Source organism: Esox lucius, chromosome 1 (genome assembly GCF_011004845.1).
Source record: "Esox lucius isolate fEsoLuc1 chromosome 1, fEsoLuc1.pri, whole genome shotgun sequence".
Classification (NCBI taxonomy): domain Eukaryota; kingdom Metazoa; phylum Chordata; class Actinopteri; order Esociformes; family Esocidae; genus Esox; species Esox lucius.
Genome location: NC_047569.1, coordinates 21,536,088 through 21,553,290, shown reverse-complemented (window position 1 = coordinate 21,553,290; position 17,203 = coordinate 21,536,088). Strand labels below are relative to the sequence as shown.

Sequence of the window (17,203 nt, the reverse complement as noted above, 5' to 3'; positions counted from 1 at the left end):
GGGAAGAAATCATTTTCCATGAAAACAATAATAAACCGAGTTAGGTTCCAAAACCTTGTTTTATTTTGTAAATGGGTTAGTGGGACTGTACACCACCATGAGCAGAAAAATCCACTGGATTTAACCCAGCAAAACCAAAAGGCCCCAGAGTCAGAACAGGGTGGTGGGATGGCAACTGCTGGGGGTTGTATCATACAAGTTCTGTCTGGACAGTCTTTTGCCAGTGACTTACTGGCGGGAATGATTGTTTACATGAAAGTGGCAGTAGAACATATTAACATTTTAGAGAGCAGTTTGCTTCTGTTGTCAGATTCCCACCCTGCCCTTGGTCTCTGGTATTATAAACTCAGCAGGCAGCGAGATCATGGTGCCTGCTTTTGTACAAAAACAAAATCAATTCAAAGACAACATTATAGAACACTTGAACAACAACTGGGGACTAAAATAAAACATTTTATAGTATACCTGCACCCATTTGGATAACTCCCTTTTATAACAATATGATACTGGCAATGCCTAAACATAGGCATGTCTAACTGGGTTTCTGGTACACATATTTTATGAAGTAGTTTTAAATTCATCATGCGAGAAATGTCCAATCATCTCCCCAGGCTGCGTCCCGGGCAGCCGCTGACTGCGGTGGGATGGGTAGAACATCTGGATATACTGTATCTGTCACATGACCACATTAGTCCAATTACTATACCGTTTATAGATACAATTTATAAAAAGAATATTCAGGTTAACCTTTCACAACAAAGCTATGCAGATATTATTGAAACTGATGACAAGACAATCTATTGACACGGTCACAGTGCACAAGCTTGCAGTCAGGAGTGGAAAACTTCCCTTAGAGAGAGTAGAAAAATGCTTTTAAAGATTTTTGATTCAAAAACACGATTTTAAATTGTGAAAGTCAGGCATTTGCTTTGTTTTCTTGTGAATATGATAAGATACCCATCATAACTGATGTTTGAACAAGGTGGTGATGGTTCATGATTAGACATTCACTTTGGGTTCTTCTTTACAACGTCCACATCTTCTTTATAAATGTTGTTTGAACCCCTGGTGTATCATGTGTTCCATTGTAAATACCAGTCAAATATTAGCTGCTTAATACAAGCTTCCCTATTTAGCATAACACAGTATTAACTCAATGAATCCCCAGGTAAGGCGAGTTGAAGACATGCCATATGAAAACGGCTGATACAAAGCTATGATGAGCCTTTCTATGATACCCAAGCATTCCCCAAACTATCGGTCTTCATTAATCACAGCTTGCCTTGGAGTATGGTGTAGTGATTGTGCTGCTAAATCAATTAACTTGTGTTTGAAACATGACAACAATATGACAAGCCACCCTTATACAGACATAAAGAGTAAAACAGGTCAAACAAAACATTAACAACCAATTGCAAAACAGACATGCAAACCAACCAGTCAAATTTGACTAGCGCCAACAATTGAAGATAAAAAAATACAAATAATTTTACATTTGAATAATGTAACATGGAAATAATAAAATAATGTCTATATAGTCAAACTCTTAATATATAATGTTCCTGAATTGTTTATTTGCAATCGCACAGAAAACAAACATAACTCTGAATAAATGTAAAAACTAGCATTTTGCCTCTTACGGATCACACAAATGGTGTTCTTTAGTATTCCATGGGTGTAGCAAAACAAAATATGTGAGAATAAATATGTTTGCGCAACCAGATTGTGCTCTAATGAACTCTACTGTACAAAAACATGTTGTTCTGGAAATGCAGTAAGGGCACTGGAAATAAAAACTCAGTGCATTGTTTTCTGTTATTGCAGCCGCCATTTTCTATGGACAGAGGCTGCCCCATCATGCGTTGCTGTCGCTGGTTTGTGTAACATAGTTGTGTTCTGTGGTCAACTTTGACAAGGCTGTTTTCATTTCTGCCTCCTCTGTGTTTCTTTTCTCATCACCAATTGTCTTCCTGCAATGGAGGAAAAGTAAAAAAATAAATAAAAATAGGAACATTCATTTGAGTGTAGATGCAAAGCAACAGAAAACATTTATTTGAACAATCAACTTTTCAAATATTCTTTACCCAAAACCCATAGGTAATATTTGCAAGATGATTGACACCAAAATAAGCCTAAAAAGTTTGATTAGTACAACCCCATTTCCAAAAAAGTTGTGATGTCTAAAACGCAAATAAAAACAGAGTGCAATGATGGGAAAATCACTTATATTTAATTACAAATAGTACAAATACTACATATTAAATGTTGAAACTGAGAAATGTTATTGTTTTTGGAAAAATACATGCCCATTTTTTATTTGATACCAGCAACACGTTTCAAAAAAGTTGGGCCAGGGGCATGTTTACCACGGTGTTGCATCACCTATTCTTTTTGCAGGAACGCGTAAGCGGAACCAGCCAAGAAAAGCAAATGTCTCTTACTGAGAGACTGACAGACTGACTACCCATTATTAAATGCCAATGTGGTTAGAGACATGGACCTCCAAGCAAAAGAGTCAAAACTAATTATGCATTAGGATTTGTTCAGGATCGACAAAAACTTTGCTGGCTACAACCTTCAGTTGCTACGTTTTAATAAGCTTTAAATTAAACAGTTTGCGTTTATAATCTGACTATTTCTGGTGGTTTTTCGAAGCACGCATCCTTGTATGCTTTTTGGGTTGTTGTGCCATGAAATGAAATAGCATAAAACTAAATATGCATTAGGATTTGTTCAGGATAGACAAAAACCTTTCAGGATACAATCTTCAGTAGCTACGTTATAGTAAGCCTAAAATAAAACTGTTTTCGGTTACAGTTTGCTCATAAGTTTGCATTCCCTGGCAGAAATTTTAAAATATTGGCAATGATTTTGAAAATATGACTGATCATGCAAAATAACTGTCTTTTATTTAAGGATAGTGATCATATGAAGCCATTTATTATCACATAGTTGTTTGGCTCCTTTTTAAATCATAATGAAAACAGAAATCACCCAGATGGCCCAGATCAAAAGTTTACATACTCTTGAATGTTTGGCCGTGTTACAGACACACAAGGTGACACACACAGGTGAGAATGGCAGTTAAAGATGAATTTCCCACACCTGTGGGTTTTTAAATGGCAATTAGTGTCGGTGTATAAATAATCAATGAGTTGGTTAGCTCTCACGTGGATGCACTGGGGAGGCTAGATACTGAGCCATGGGGAGCAGAAAAGAACTGTCAAAAGACCTGCGTAACAAGGTAATGGAACTTCATAAAGATGGAAAAGAATAGTAAAAATACATCAAAAGCCTTCCAAATGCCAGTCAGTACTGTTCAGTCACTTATTAAGAAGTGGGAAATTCAGGGATCTCTTGATACCAAGCCAAGGTCAGGTAGACCAAGAAAGAGTTCAAGCACAACTGCAAAAGCTGCGCATGGGACGCTCTTGAAAATTCCAGCAAAACAATGACCCTTAGCATAAGGCCAAGTTGACCCTCCAGTGGTTACAGCAGAAAAAGGTGAAGGTTCTGGAGTGGCCATCACAGTCTCCTGACTTTCATATCATCGAGCCACTTTGGGGAGATCGTAAAAATGCGGTTCATGCAAGACGACCAAAGACGTTGCAAGATTTTGTCAAGACGAATGGACAGCTATACCACCTGCAAGAACTCAGGGCCTTATAGAAAACTATTACAAAGACTGCACGCTGTCATTGATACTAAAGGGGGCAATACACAGTATTAAGAACTAAGGGTATGCAGACTTTTGACAGGTGTCAGTTAATTTTTTCTTTGTAGCCATGTTTTGTTTTATGATTGTGCCATTCTGTTATGACCTACAGTTGAATGTGAATCCTATAAGAAATAAAATACATGTGTTTTGCCTGCTCACTCATGTTTTCTTTACAAATGGTACATATATTACCAATTCTCCAAGGGTATGCAAACTTTCGGCACAACTGTATATTGCGACAATTTCTGGTGGATTTTCAAAGTACGCATTTGTGCCTGCTTTTTGGGGTAATATAGGCTGGCTCACAACCCCTTGGGAAGTAAAAGAGGAGGGGTTTCCACTATTTTCTCATCTTTTCACTTGACAAAAAAGTCAGTTATCGTCATCTATATTCATAGTTATTGTTTCAATGTCATTCATGAATGAAAGAAAAACAAGCGTTGTTGTGCCATGAAATGACATAGCTTTGGCAGTGTAACAATTATTAACAATAATCTGTAAGCATTTGGGCCCTGAGGAGACCTATTGCTGTAGTTTTGAAGGTGAAATGTATTCCCATTCTTGCTTGATATTGGATCTCGGCTGCTCAACAGTTCAGTGTCTTTTTTCCACCGTGCCATTTTTGATCCAAATGTTTTCAATGAGAGACAGGTCTTGACTGCAGGCAGGCCAGTTTAGCACCTGGACACTTTTACTACGAAGCCATGTTGTTGTAATATATGTAGAATGTGGTTTGGCATTGTCTTGCTGAAATAAGCAAGGACTGGATGATAGCATATGTTGCTCCAAAACATATACATATTGTTCAGTATTAATGGTGCCTTCACAGATGTGCAAGTCACCCATGCCATGTGCACTAATGAACCCCAATACCATCACAGATGCTTGCTTTTGAACTGTGCACTGATAAGTCGGAAATATAGGGATTAAATGATTGGCACATCATTGCATTCTGTTTTATGTACATTTTACGAAGACCCGCAACTTTTTAGGATACAGGGTTGTATTACAGACTACAACTACTTTGCAGTGTCTCCCTTTTTACTATACAGACAGTTACGGAATGGATATTGAGACTTGATCTAGTGTTCTGGGCCTATCCCCAGAGCAGAACTAATATCAAGCACTGTCATTAGAACACAGCCACAACACAATGTCCCAACCTGTTCTGATAGACTAGACATAGCATAATATACATAAATCTGGGACATTCCATATACTGTGATATCTTACAGTACATGAGAAGAGTACAGGCAGTGGTACATGCTTTTACAATTAAACAGACAGGAGTTGTAGTCATGGATGGTAGCTGGGTGGTAAAAATTATTTTGCTAAAGTTTGTGATTAAAATTCACGAAGAGGATACAAAACATTCCTTACAAGCCAGCTAACTTCAAAGGTGTATTATTTCCAGGCTAATACGTTCAGTGCCTAATAGCCTGGGAGTGGATAATGTTAATTTCACATTAAGCAATAAGAATTAATGCCTAAAAGTTTTAGCAAATTCATAAAATATTTTGTTTTCACAGTTAACATTTTTGTAGATGATAAAAAAAACAACATTAATTTAGCTAACTGCATTGTAATATCTCCTAAAGTAACATGCACTAAATTGAGTGTCCCAAATTCACATATAATGTACTGTATAACTACCCCTGCGACAGGGTTGAACCTGCACAACATACTCTACAACAAGGGTCGGCAACTAAAAATACAGATATAACACATACTAGAACATAAATGAAATGACAGTAATCACTTTCAGATAAAACATCTAGGATAGTTTTCTGTCTGAAAAGATGTAATGTATGTGTTCTATTTTTACACATAGAAATGTTTACTCCAAAGTTTAAGATATTTTCATTTCATACAAGCAGTGATGGGAATTCTGAGAGGTGTATCCCGGTGCAATTGCATATTATGCTGCACTGCGTAATTTTTCTTTTCTTCAAATAAAAAATATTTTTGCTGTGACACAAAAAGCTATATTCATGTTACCAAAAACGTGCGTCTTAAATTGTCTTCACAGCTTAAACTTAACCTGGTTACCACAAGGTGTTATTTCCTTAATAATGGGAGTTGAGACATACCATTAACAGCATAAGAAAGTGAAGAATATTAATTTTAATGATCCAATAGCCTGCTTTTATCTTTGGTTTTCTTTTGGCCTGTTTTTAATTTGTGCGTTTAAACTTTGTGGGCATTCTTTGGCTAAACATGAAAACAAGCAGAAGAATACATTTTCCTTATTTCTTGCCTTTTCCATTCTAGCACTGGCCTTCAGTGAGGACTAACATACAGTACACTATAGGCCTAATAGTTTGTCTGTAATAGACACAGCAATGACACATTCATTTCTTTATGCCTATTTGTATTTCAATACGGTTGTATAGTTATTATTACTGATTTGTGTCTTTGTATAGTGTTATTATTGATTGATTGTGTCTCTTCTATATATATATATAATTACAGTTTTTTTTACTATTAACTGCACTGTTGGGAGTAGGAAAATCAAGCATTTCATTGCCATAAATTGTTATTGAAAATGACACTAAACCCTTTGAATTAGAGTTTGGAATTGTATTTATAATCTAAAGCTACATTCAGATTCTGAAGCTACAGAGACTACAATTACTACATTTTACAATGTGCTTTAGCTACTCATCACATATGAGTCATATTGAATAGAAAATAGCCAATAAATGCTTAATAAGAACTTGTTCCCGCTCTGCAAAAACATCAGTAGCTATAGGAAGTCACCACACCCAAAAGTATAACAGCCTGAGATGAAAACATATTTTTCCAACTTTATTTACACACAGTGACCCAAAAATCCAAGTGAAAAGAATAATCAAGAAAATATATCAACATTCAAACAGTAAACTACCCTATTTGGATAAGTGAACACCGCCCTGTGCTAATACTTGGAAACACATTTTGGTTGAATTACAGATAGGAGTCTCTTTGAATACTTTACATCTCTACTAACTTTGCACACTAAGACTGTGCAATTATGTACCCATTCTTCCTTGCAGAGCTCATTATCACTATCAAGCTCATTCAAATTGAATGGTAACCAATTATGGACTGCGCTCTTTCCACAGATTCTCAATTTAGGTTGGGGCTCTGACTCGGCCACTCAGTGACATTCACCTTCTTGTCCTTCAGTCTCTGTACGGTTGCTTTGGGATATTGTCATGTAAAAACTGCAACTACCTTCCCATTTTCAACTTCCTGGCAGAAGGCTGTTGGAAATATGTTGGTATTTTGCAGTGTACATTTTCCTTTTGATCCTTAAAAGTGCTCCAGTGCCTGCTGAAGAGAAACACCACACAACAGGATGCTGCCACTATCATGCTTTACTGTAGGCATGGCGTGCTTTGGGTGGAGAAATATATTGGGTTGATGCAAGACATTGTTTTGCATTCACGCCAAAAAGTTGACCTATTCAAAGTGTATTTTACTTTTAGGGTATTTCTTTTTTAGATTTTCTTTTTCATTTGGATATTGTGGGTTTCTGTGTGTTAATAAATCTGGAAAAAGTTTCAATTTCAAGCTATAAGGCACAGGTGTCGAACCGGTTCCACAAAGGGCCGAGTGTCTGCAGGTTTTTGGTTTTTCCTATAAATTGGTTCCTAGTTCATACCTACACAACCAGGTGAGGGTAGAAACTAACCAATCAGTGACCTAATTAACCAATCAAGTACAAGGTGAGAGCAAAAACCTGCAGACACTCGGCCCTCCGTGGAACCGGTTTGACACCTCTGCTATAAGGCAATAAAAGGTGAACATTTGGAAAGAGGATGGTGAATTTCTATGTCCATTCTTGGAGGCCTATGGAGATGACTCATGGGCTGGTTTTTGCTCTGATATACAATATCAAGTAAGAAAAACCTGTTTTTTCTAAAAACGTGTTTTCACTTTGAAATGATGAGGTATTAGGTGTAGATCAATGGCAAAACAAATATATTTAATCAATTATAAATTAAGCATATTACAATACTTTCTGAAGGCACTGTATAAATACATAACGTTATTGTCCTGGAGTTGTGCAGGTGCATGGATGACTCCGCTATAACAGTGAGAGGTTTCTGGTGTTGGCTAATTGTAACCATCCATTGGCTAAGTAAGGTAACATAATAATACTTTTGTTCCAATTACACTAATAAAATCCCCAATGTAAACCATATACATTGCTCAAAAAAAATAAGGGAACAAATAATCATCACAGTATAACACCAAGTCAATGAAACTTCAGGGATATCAAACTGTCAGGTTTGGAAGCATAAGCAATTGTGAATCAGTGTCACCTGCTTTGGTGCAAATGAAAGTGACAACAAGTGCACTGGAGAGGCAACAGCAAAACAACCCCCAAAAAGGAAATGGTTTTGCAGGTGGTGGCCACAGACAATTGCTCTCTCCTTATCCTTCCTGACTAATTCTTCTCTAATTTTGTGTTTCGCTTGTCACTACTGGAACCATGAGGCAGTCCCTGCAGCCCATTCTGGTTGCACAGGTAGTCCAGCTCCTCCAGGACGGCACATCCATAGGTGCTGTCGCAAGAAGGTTTACTGTGCCACCATGTACAGTCTCAAGAGCATTCGCCAAAGAACACCAGAATTGACAGGTCAGCCAATGGCACCCTGTTCTCTTCACAGATGAGAGCAGGTTCACACTGAGCACATGTGACAGGTGTGAAAGAGTCTGGAGACGCTGTGGTAAACTTTATGCTGCCTGCAACATTATACAGCATGACCGGTTTGGCAATGGGTCAGTGATGGTCTGGGTAGGCATATTCTTGGAGGGTCGCACAGACCTTCACATGCTAGCCAACGGTACCCTAACTGCTGTTAGGTACCGGGATGAAATCCTCAGACCCATTGTCAGACCTTACACTGGTGCAGTGGGCTCTGGGTTCCTCCTGGTGCAGGACAATGCCCGGCCTCATGTGGCCAGAGTGTGTAGGCAGTTCCTGGATGATGAAGGCATTCTCATCAGGAGCATGCCCAGATGTTTTCGGGGCCATGCATACTACTGATTCACATCATGAGTTGCCATGATGAAATTTATGCAAGTTGGAACAAGCTGTGATTTCAATTGTTTACTTAGATTTTTGGTGTGAGTTTGACTCCGGCCCTCATTCGGTTGGTGATTTTGGTTTCCATTGACCGTTGTTACATTCTCAACAAATTACTATATTTTCAGTAAAGATTTTGATCTTTAATATATTTCGTTCATTGAGACCCGATGTGTGCTTTAATTGTTCCCTTAATTTCTTGGAGCAGTGTATTATTCATTTATAATTTTTGTAGTGATGTAGGCCAATTTCTCTGTGTGTCCAATAGTTGGGACAATGAGCTCAAAATCATTAGCTTGCTAGCAAGAGAAAATGTCCCTCTCAAAGTCTTAAGAAAGGTGGATCAGGAATAGCTCAGTTTTGTGGGGTAAATTCCTACTTTGTAAACAATATGTGAGGCTTTAGGTAAGACATTACACATTTTTACTACCCCCCCAAAAAATATTTAAGAGAATATTTTAAGAGAATATTTAATATTTAAGAGAACCCAACTAAAAAAGCCTGCTTGTTGCTGACCCCTGCAGTTCCACAATAGTATACTGAACTCCACATGATGCTGCATACACACACACAAACAAACACATACACAAACACCACCATGGCAATGAATGCAGCACTTCCAGCAACATTAATTAACAATTACCACCACTGTTACCACAACTGACTACTACAACTTCACTGTACAAGACAAATGGTGCGGTGGACACACAGAAAACATTGACACGTATAAACCTCTAGAGGGAGCCATACTCGTCGTTGAGTGGAGCAGCCTTGGCCAGACTGTCTAACTCTTCCAGAGCTGGGGGGCCTGATGCCTGGAGGTCTGCCCCGATCTCATCTCCGTTAGCCATGGAGGAGAAGGAAGGGACAGGGGCAGAGGATGGAGTGGGACTATTCTGAAACCTACTGCGCTCTGCTTGGGGCAGGGAAGGGCTCTCGATCTCCACCCCATTGGTCAACTCTGCCTCTGGACCTTTGTGCTCTGTGGTGGTGGGCTTGTGGGTGAAAAGATCAGGTGTTGGAATGTCGTCGGCAGTAGAGGGAGGTGTGATGGTGACCGTTGGGGCAGCAGGTGTGCCAAAGCATGGGGCTATAAGAGCGGTCGGGGCAGATTTGGGAACAATTGAAGGAGTAGGAGTGAGAATCTCTGAGAAATGAGGGGCGGATGCACTTGCATTCTCGTGAATCATAGCAGCAGTTATGTCAGCAACAGGGCCAGGAGTAGAGTTTGTGTCAGCGGCCGTGAGAGTGGAAGCCGTAGGAACAGGGGATGGGCTATCAGGTGCCACAGGAGCAGATGTCCTGGTGTTTGGGGCAGGGGAGGGAGAGTCTGGGGCATCAGGGGCCTTTTTCCTGGGGACCACTGTGGGTGAGGGGGTGGAGGGGGTCGGTGAGGGGTTCCTGGGAGTGGGAGGAGATGGAGCGGGTCTGTTAGAGTTTCGACGCCGGGGCGGTATCGGAATAGGGGACCGTTTAGGAGATTTAGGACTGTCAGTGGCAATAACAGCACTGGCAGGCATTTTGTCCTCCCCTCTCGGAGAGGTGTCTCCTAGTAAATCTACCAGGGGGGCTGTGATGTCAGACGCAGAAAGGAGGGGGGTTGTGTTGGACTCGGTGGCGGGGTCTGGGGAGGGAGCAGGCAGGGGGTCAGTGGCGAGCGCAGATAGGCTACAGGTGAGGGCGGTGCTCTCACTACATGGGCTGTCCTGGGCGGGGTCATAGGTGGTGTTGGCGGTGTCAGAGTTGGTGGCTACGGAGGAGAGCGTGTCCAAAGCCAGGACAGCAGTGTGAGCCGCTAGCCTGGTAGAAAGAGCAGGGAGAGAACAGAGACAGGCACACTAGACACTGAGGTGACCAGGACACACACTGTTGGCACTGGGGAACCGGGGGGGAGAAGAGGAGCAGTCCGGGTGTCGGGGTCAGGGGAACTATGCTTATACATACACAAAGAGCAGCCAAAAACGGAAAGGAGAGAGAAAGGATACACACGAGGGTTCCATGCGGTGAGTGCACACCAAGTTACAAAGGACACTTCCCATGCAAAGACCAACGCAGAGAACATTTAGGGTCGACTAAACGGAAAACAGAGAGGTCTTTCTAAAGAACATCACAGAACTACACAGGACCACCTGAAGGGTTGAATAGTACCAGACAATCAATTTGTTTTTCAATGTCACAGTTCTGACACAGATTTAAATCGAGTTCACCATATACAGGAGGGGAAATCACAGTGGATCTATCCACATCTGACTGGTATCCATTCAACCTTTGATACTGAAAAGCAAAGTCCTCCTGAGAAATTTCCAGAGAAAATCCTCCTGAGAAAATTATATTTTTGCAGCAAAAAACTAAACAAAAAACATCTCCACGCCCTCCCCAAGTAACAAAAATAACACACAATGGCTCTTCACACTGCACATTCTTAGCCCAGGGTTATACTTATCCCTGGGTTAAAACCAGCCTAGGGTTAGTTAACCCTCCTTCCACAAAAGCATGAGCTAAGTGCAGTGTGAATGAGACTATACAGCAATTTCAAACAAAAGGATAAAAGACATGGGCACAGGACGGTGCGCTCTGCTTATAGGAATCACACACTTACAAACTGCCTATGGTCAAACAGTTAAACAGCTCTGAGCCATGAATTAGAAATGATGTGATTCTTACAAGATGAGTGTACATACTTGTAGCCCAAAAACTGTGTGTGCGTGTGTGTGTTATACTCACTCTGGCTCTGTAAGGGGTGTGGTCTCATTGGGTTCCATGGGTCCTCCTGCATTGTGATTGGCTGTGCACTCATCTTCTGTCCTCACCTCCACTATTGGCTCTTTGGACTCGTCCTTCCTGTGGACAGAGAGATATCTGGGATTAGGCATTTTGTTGGATCACACAAGATCTCAGTGAGATATAACTATTATATAAAATGACCTGCTTAATGTATATATTACATACATATGTAATGGGGATGATGCAATGTCTAAATACAGTAGACAAGCCCATGTCTATATCTGTGTTAAAGGAGGATCTAACAGTGGATTTTCATTAAATTCTCCAAGATGTATTAACTGTAACAGACCCACAGTGTCCAACTAGAGACCCCATTGTTAAATACACATACAAAACAACAAACTAAATAATCCTGAGGAAATACCCCCACGTGTTTCAATGTCATATTCCATTGTTCTGACAAATTTCCATTGACCTCTTTACTAAATATATTGGCCATTGGTTGGTCCAAAGCAGGGCCCTGGAGTAGTTTGCCACCCGAAGACACTCACATGAATGCAGCCGTGCCCTCCTCTAGGTTGTGTCCCTTGGCCCCGCTGCCTGGCTTGCCACACAGGCACATGATGAGGCCACACTTGTTGGTGAAGTAGCAGGTCACGTCCACAGCCAGGAGCAGCAGGACAAATGCCACAATGAGGATGCCTGCAATGATGCCGGTGGAGAGGGCAGACTCACCGTCCATATCTACAACGCAAGGCCGGGAGACACCGCGTGACTCACTAGGAATACATGGCACGGGTGGGCAACATGTGCATGTGGGCATACTGTGAAATGTAAACCATTTGTATAAAACGGTTTCATGAAACTGAGACAACTCACCTTTCATGCATATTGACATTCGGAAGAGATCGAATCTACCTAATTGCTTTGCATACTATGATCTGCTCAAATTGGGACACTACCATGTCTCTGACCAAGCTCAAACAAATATCACACACAACTTGATAGTTGGAACATTAACGGCATACTGTGAACCATATTTAAATAATCTGGCTACTAATACATGGAAAAAAATGTATATATTAAATCAACTTTATTTGATATTAGTGAAAACAAAAGACACCTGAAGAAAATGCTTAATATGTGCTTCCATATAATGAATGTGGGGCTAGCTAGTAAACACGGCACACAACACATCATCTCTAGCAGTATCTGTAGGTTTAATTCTAAAATGGGCACCCTGAATGTCAGCTTCCCAAGTCTTCTTCTGACCTTATGATATATTTGTGATGCAGTTGTAGAACAAAATATACAGAATTACAGAAAATTTTAAACTGCTAGTATTCAATTACATCGTTTTTCAGGAATCCATGACACACTGAACTGCTTCAGTTCCCAATTCATCAACATCACTTCAAGTACAAGTAAACATTGTATCACAATAGAACAATGTTATTATATTACAATTTGATACTTGGTTAATTAAGTTCCTATATTTTTGTTTGTGTAGAAATAATTATTTGTACAATAAAAAAAAGTTCATAAAAGTCTTGACAGTACATTGAATATACTAAGTGAAGAAACAAATCCATCCTTCATGTGAGCTGACAGGTGTGGTGCTCGCCACCATTCACTCATTGCTGTACCACTTTATTCATAATTCATAATAAACACTACAACTCTTCCAATAACCTGCTAGGGTTCATGAATGTAAACTGGAGCTCCATTCAGTTCTCTACTGTGTACAGCTGCTACTAGCTGCACTATTCCGCTGAGTGGAGTGATGCAGTACTGGGCTGTGGCAGACAGCTGGTACTAGCCTAGTCCCAAATATATTTGTGCTGTATAGAAGTTGGCTATGAAGCACAAACACATCTGAAGCCAGGCAAAGCCGATACTACTGCATTTGGTTCAGTCAACTGAGTTGGTGTGTTCTCTAGTTATCCTCCCATATTTTGACAGACATCCCCCACCCACCCCGTCTGTCTGTCTGTCTGGCTGTTTCTGTCTGTGTCGGTCTCTTCCATGACATCCATTCAGAGAGACATACAGTCAGGGCAGAGAAAGGCAGGCTTTCTTTCCTCTCAGGGTGTGAGGGAAGTCCATTGCCTCCCATAACTATCTATGAGAGCACGGACACCATTACTACAGATAGGATGAGGGAGATCAGCATGTAGGTCACAGAAGAACAACCCTGGGTCACTGTTTTAGGCCAAAATAAAGCCAACATAAACACATACAACCACAAAAGAACAATACATAATGACAAATATGTGTAAGTAGTGAAGTCCACCAGTGTCCAAAACCAGGCAACAGGATGGACACAGAGACAGGAGAGGAAGGGGACAAATGGGGGGGGGGGGGGGGGGGGGTGAAGAGGACATGGACAGACAAAGTGGGAAGATGGGAAGAGAGGGAGAAGAGAAAAGAGAAAATGTGTCAAATTTAAAAAACAAAAACTTGAAGTACAAAATAAAAGTTAAAGAAGTCGTTTCCACTGGCATTGTGTTTTTTAAAGCAAAAGCAAGGGAAAGCGGACTAGACCATAAAACAGGAGAAAGGAAACCGGGGTTTGAAAGGTTATGAATGGTATGGCTATTAGTTTGAGATGGGAGTTAGAATGGGAAAAACTATCACGATAAGTGAGAGATGGAGGGTATTTCCTGTTTCAATAATTAACTCTGCATCACATGATCCTAGTAGGGCTCAGCTGCAGCAAAGCTCTGACGTGTAGGTAGACACAAGTGTCCATAGGTGTCAGTAAAAGCAGTCGGTTTTAGCTAGCTAACATGTTATGCTACAGAAAGGCTACTGCGTCCGGTAAGGCTGTGTTTCTCAATACTGCTCCTGGGCGCCCCCCTGCCCTGCATGTTTTAGATCTCTCCCTGCTCTGTCACACCCGATTCAAATGATCAGCTCATTATCCAAATCCTTCACGAGCTACATCAGGTGTGTTATGGCAGGGAGAGATCGGAAACATGCAGGGCAGACGCTAACATGCATAACATGCATTAGCGTTCAGGAGCAGGGTTGAGAAAGACTGCGTTAAGGGCTAAATCTGTAGAAACAGACTACATTCTCACAAACACAAGACACACTGTACCCATCACGGTCGTAGGTAACCCTTTGTCCATGTCGGAGGCAGCCTGTCATGACACTGAGAAGGCAGACTTACACAGTGTATCATACCCATATTTTGTTGAATTCTTGAAAATGGAAAACTGCACAATATATGACCCCTCTTGGAAAAACAGAGAGTTTCAGTTAGAAAGGTTTAAAGCATTCTAGTGCACAGTGAAAGCCCACCAACAGCTCTGACCAACAGCTCTGACCAACAGCTGGATAGTTAGTTCATTCTTTATAATGGTATGGTCAGCAATATGTGGAAAACCCAAAAGGACATTTTATTGGGACTGATTTAAAGTCTGCGGTCTCAGCTCTGTGTGGCAGTGCCAGTGCCCTGTACTCCGTGTGTGGGGGAGGTGTACCTGGGATGGCAGCAGGTTCTGGAGAGGTTCTGAAGGTCAATACTCCAGGTTTGGACTTCCCCTGCTGGTTCTCTGCCACCACAAACACATCGTACTCCGTGTCCCACTCCAGCGCGCTCAGTACCACATACTCACTGCCACTGGGAAGCCTGATCTCTGGCTTCCAGTCAGTCTGAAGTTTCTGAAGACACAAAATAGACCCAGGTCAGCTTAATAATAAAAAACAGTAAATCTTTTTAGGGTACATATTTTGTTAAATATGCACGTGTACAGGAACAACCATATTTTTCATGACTTTTTTGCACATATGAATGGACATTGTCCACAGTGTTTTGTACAGTGCCCCATACTCACTGGATTATGGTGGACTAGGGTGTATATATATTCACTGGTTTACAGTTGACTGGGGGTATGAATATTCACAAATTTATAGTGGATTAGGGTATATGAATATCCAATGATTTATAGTGGACTAGGGTGTATGAATATTCACTGATTTATAGTGGACTAGAGTGTATGAATATTCACTGATTTATAGTGGACTAGGGTGTATGAATATTCACTGACTTACAGTATCTCAATATTTTTAAAATATTTGAGTATATCTTTTCATGCGACAACACTGAAGAAATGACACTTTGCTACAATGTAAAGTAGTGAGTGTACAGCTTGTATAAAAGTGTAAACACACAGCCATTAATGTATAAACCGCTGGCAACAAAAGCGAGTACAACCCTAAGTGAAAATGTCCAAATTGGGCCCTAAAGAGTCAATATTTTGTGTGGCCACCATACTTTTCCAGCACTGCCTTAACCCTCTTGGGCATGGAGTTCACCAGAGCTTCACATGGTGCCACTGGAATCCTCTTCCACTCCTCAATGACGACATCACAGAGCTGTTGGATCTTAGAGACCTTGCGGTCCTCCACCTTCCGTTTGTGGATGCCCCACAGATGTTCAATAGGGTTTAGGTCTGGAGACATTCTTGGCCAGTCCATCAACTTTACCCTCAGCTTCTTTAGCAAGGCAGTGGTCATCTTGGAGGTGTGTTTGGGGTCGTTATCATGTTGGAATACTGCCCTGCGGCCCAGTCTCCAAAGGGAGGGGATCATGGTCTGCTTCAGTATGTCACAGTACATGTTGGCATTCATGGTTCCCTCAATGAACTGTAGCTCCCCAGTGCCGGCAGCACTCATGCAGCCCCAGTCGAGGCCTGTTCCGAGTGGAACCTATCTTATTAAACCACTATACGGTCTTGGCCACAATGATGCAGCTCAGTTTCAGGGTCTTGGCAATCTTCGTATAGCCTAGGCCATCTTGATGTAGAGTAACCATTATTTTTTTCGGATCCTCAGAGAGTTCTTTGCCATGAGGTGCCATGTTGAACTTCCAGTGACCAGTATGAGGGAGTGTGAGAGCGATGACACCAAATTTAACACACCTGCTCCCCATTCACACCTGAGACCTTGTAACACTAACAAGTCACATGACACCGGGGAGGGGAAATGGTTAATTGGGCCCAATTTGGACATTTTCACTTAGGGGTGTACTCACTTTTGTTGCCAGCGGTTTAGATATTAATGGCTGTGTGTTGAATTATTTTGAGGGGACCGCAAATTTACACTGTTTTACAACACTTTACATTGTAGCAAAGTGTCATTCCTTCAGTGTTGTCACATGACAAGATATACTCAAATATTTACAAAAATGTGAGGGGTATACTCACTTTTGTGAGATACTGTATAGTGGACTAGGGTGTATGAATATTCACTGGTTTATGGTGGACTAGGGTGTATGAATATTCACTGGTTTATGGTGGACTAGGGTGTATGAATATTCACTGGTTTATGGTGGACTAGGGTGTATGAATATTCACTGGTTTATGGTGGACTAGGGTGTATGAATATTCACTGGTTTATGGTGGACTAGGGTGTATGAATATTCACTGATCTATAGTGGACTAGGGTATATGAACACTCAAGGGGTTTATAGTGAATTAGGGTCTATGAACACTCACTGGTTTATAGTGAACTAGGTAGTGTGTGATAGGTGACCCTCCATCATCCTGCTTGATCCAGTTGACTTTCAGGGAATTGCCCTTAGTTTGGAGTGTTCCCTCCAACTTCGGGGGGTTAGGTTCGCCTAAAAGGACATTGGACATTTAAGGTTAGTAAATGTAAGTGGTTATTCAGAAGGT

General features: G+C 41.0%; 1 protein-coding gene across 9 annotated transcripts in view; it reads right to left on the bottom strand.

The window, feature by feature from the left end:
• Positions 1–661: 661 nt before the first annotated feature.
• The window catches only part of ncam1b (neural cell adhesion molecule 1b), a 111,885-nt gene continuing 95,343 nt past the window's right edge, over positions 662–17,203 (bottom strand). For 7 of the 9 annotated variants that reach the window (XM_034292028.1, XM_010892210.3, XM_010892211.3 and 4 more), the window contains 6 exons: positions 17,024–17,148; positions 15,008–15,188; positions 12,071–12,263; positions 11,520–11,636; positions 9,546–10,595; positions 662–1,970 (listed from right to left, as the gene is read on the bottom strand). In XM_034292028.1, coding sequence (XP_034147919.1) covers positions 1,856–1,970; positions 9,546–10,595; positions 11,520–11,636; positions 12,071–12,263; positions 15,008–15,188; positions 17,024–17,148 — 1,781 coding nt within the window. In that variant the 3' untranslated portion in view covers positions 662–1,855. Of the gene's footprint in view, positions 1,971–9,527; positions 10,596–11,519; positions 11,637–12,070; positions 12,264–15,007; positions 15,189–17,023; positions 17,149–17,203 lie in introns of all 9 variants that reach the window. The other 2 variants (XM_034292034.1, XM_034292036.1) reach the window with 2 other exon arrangements.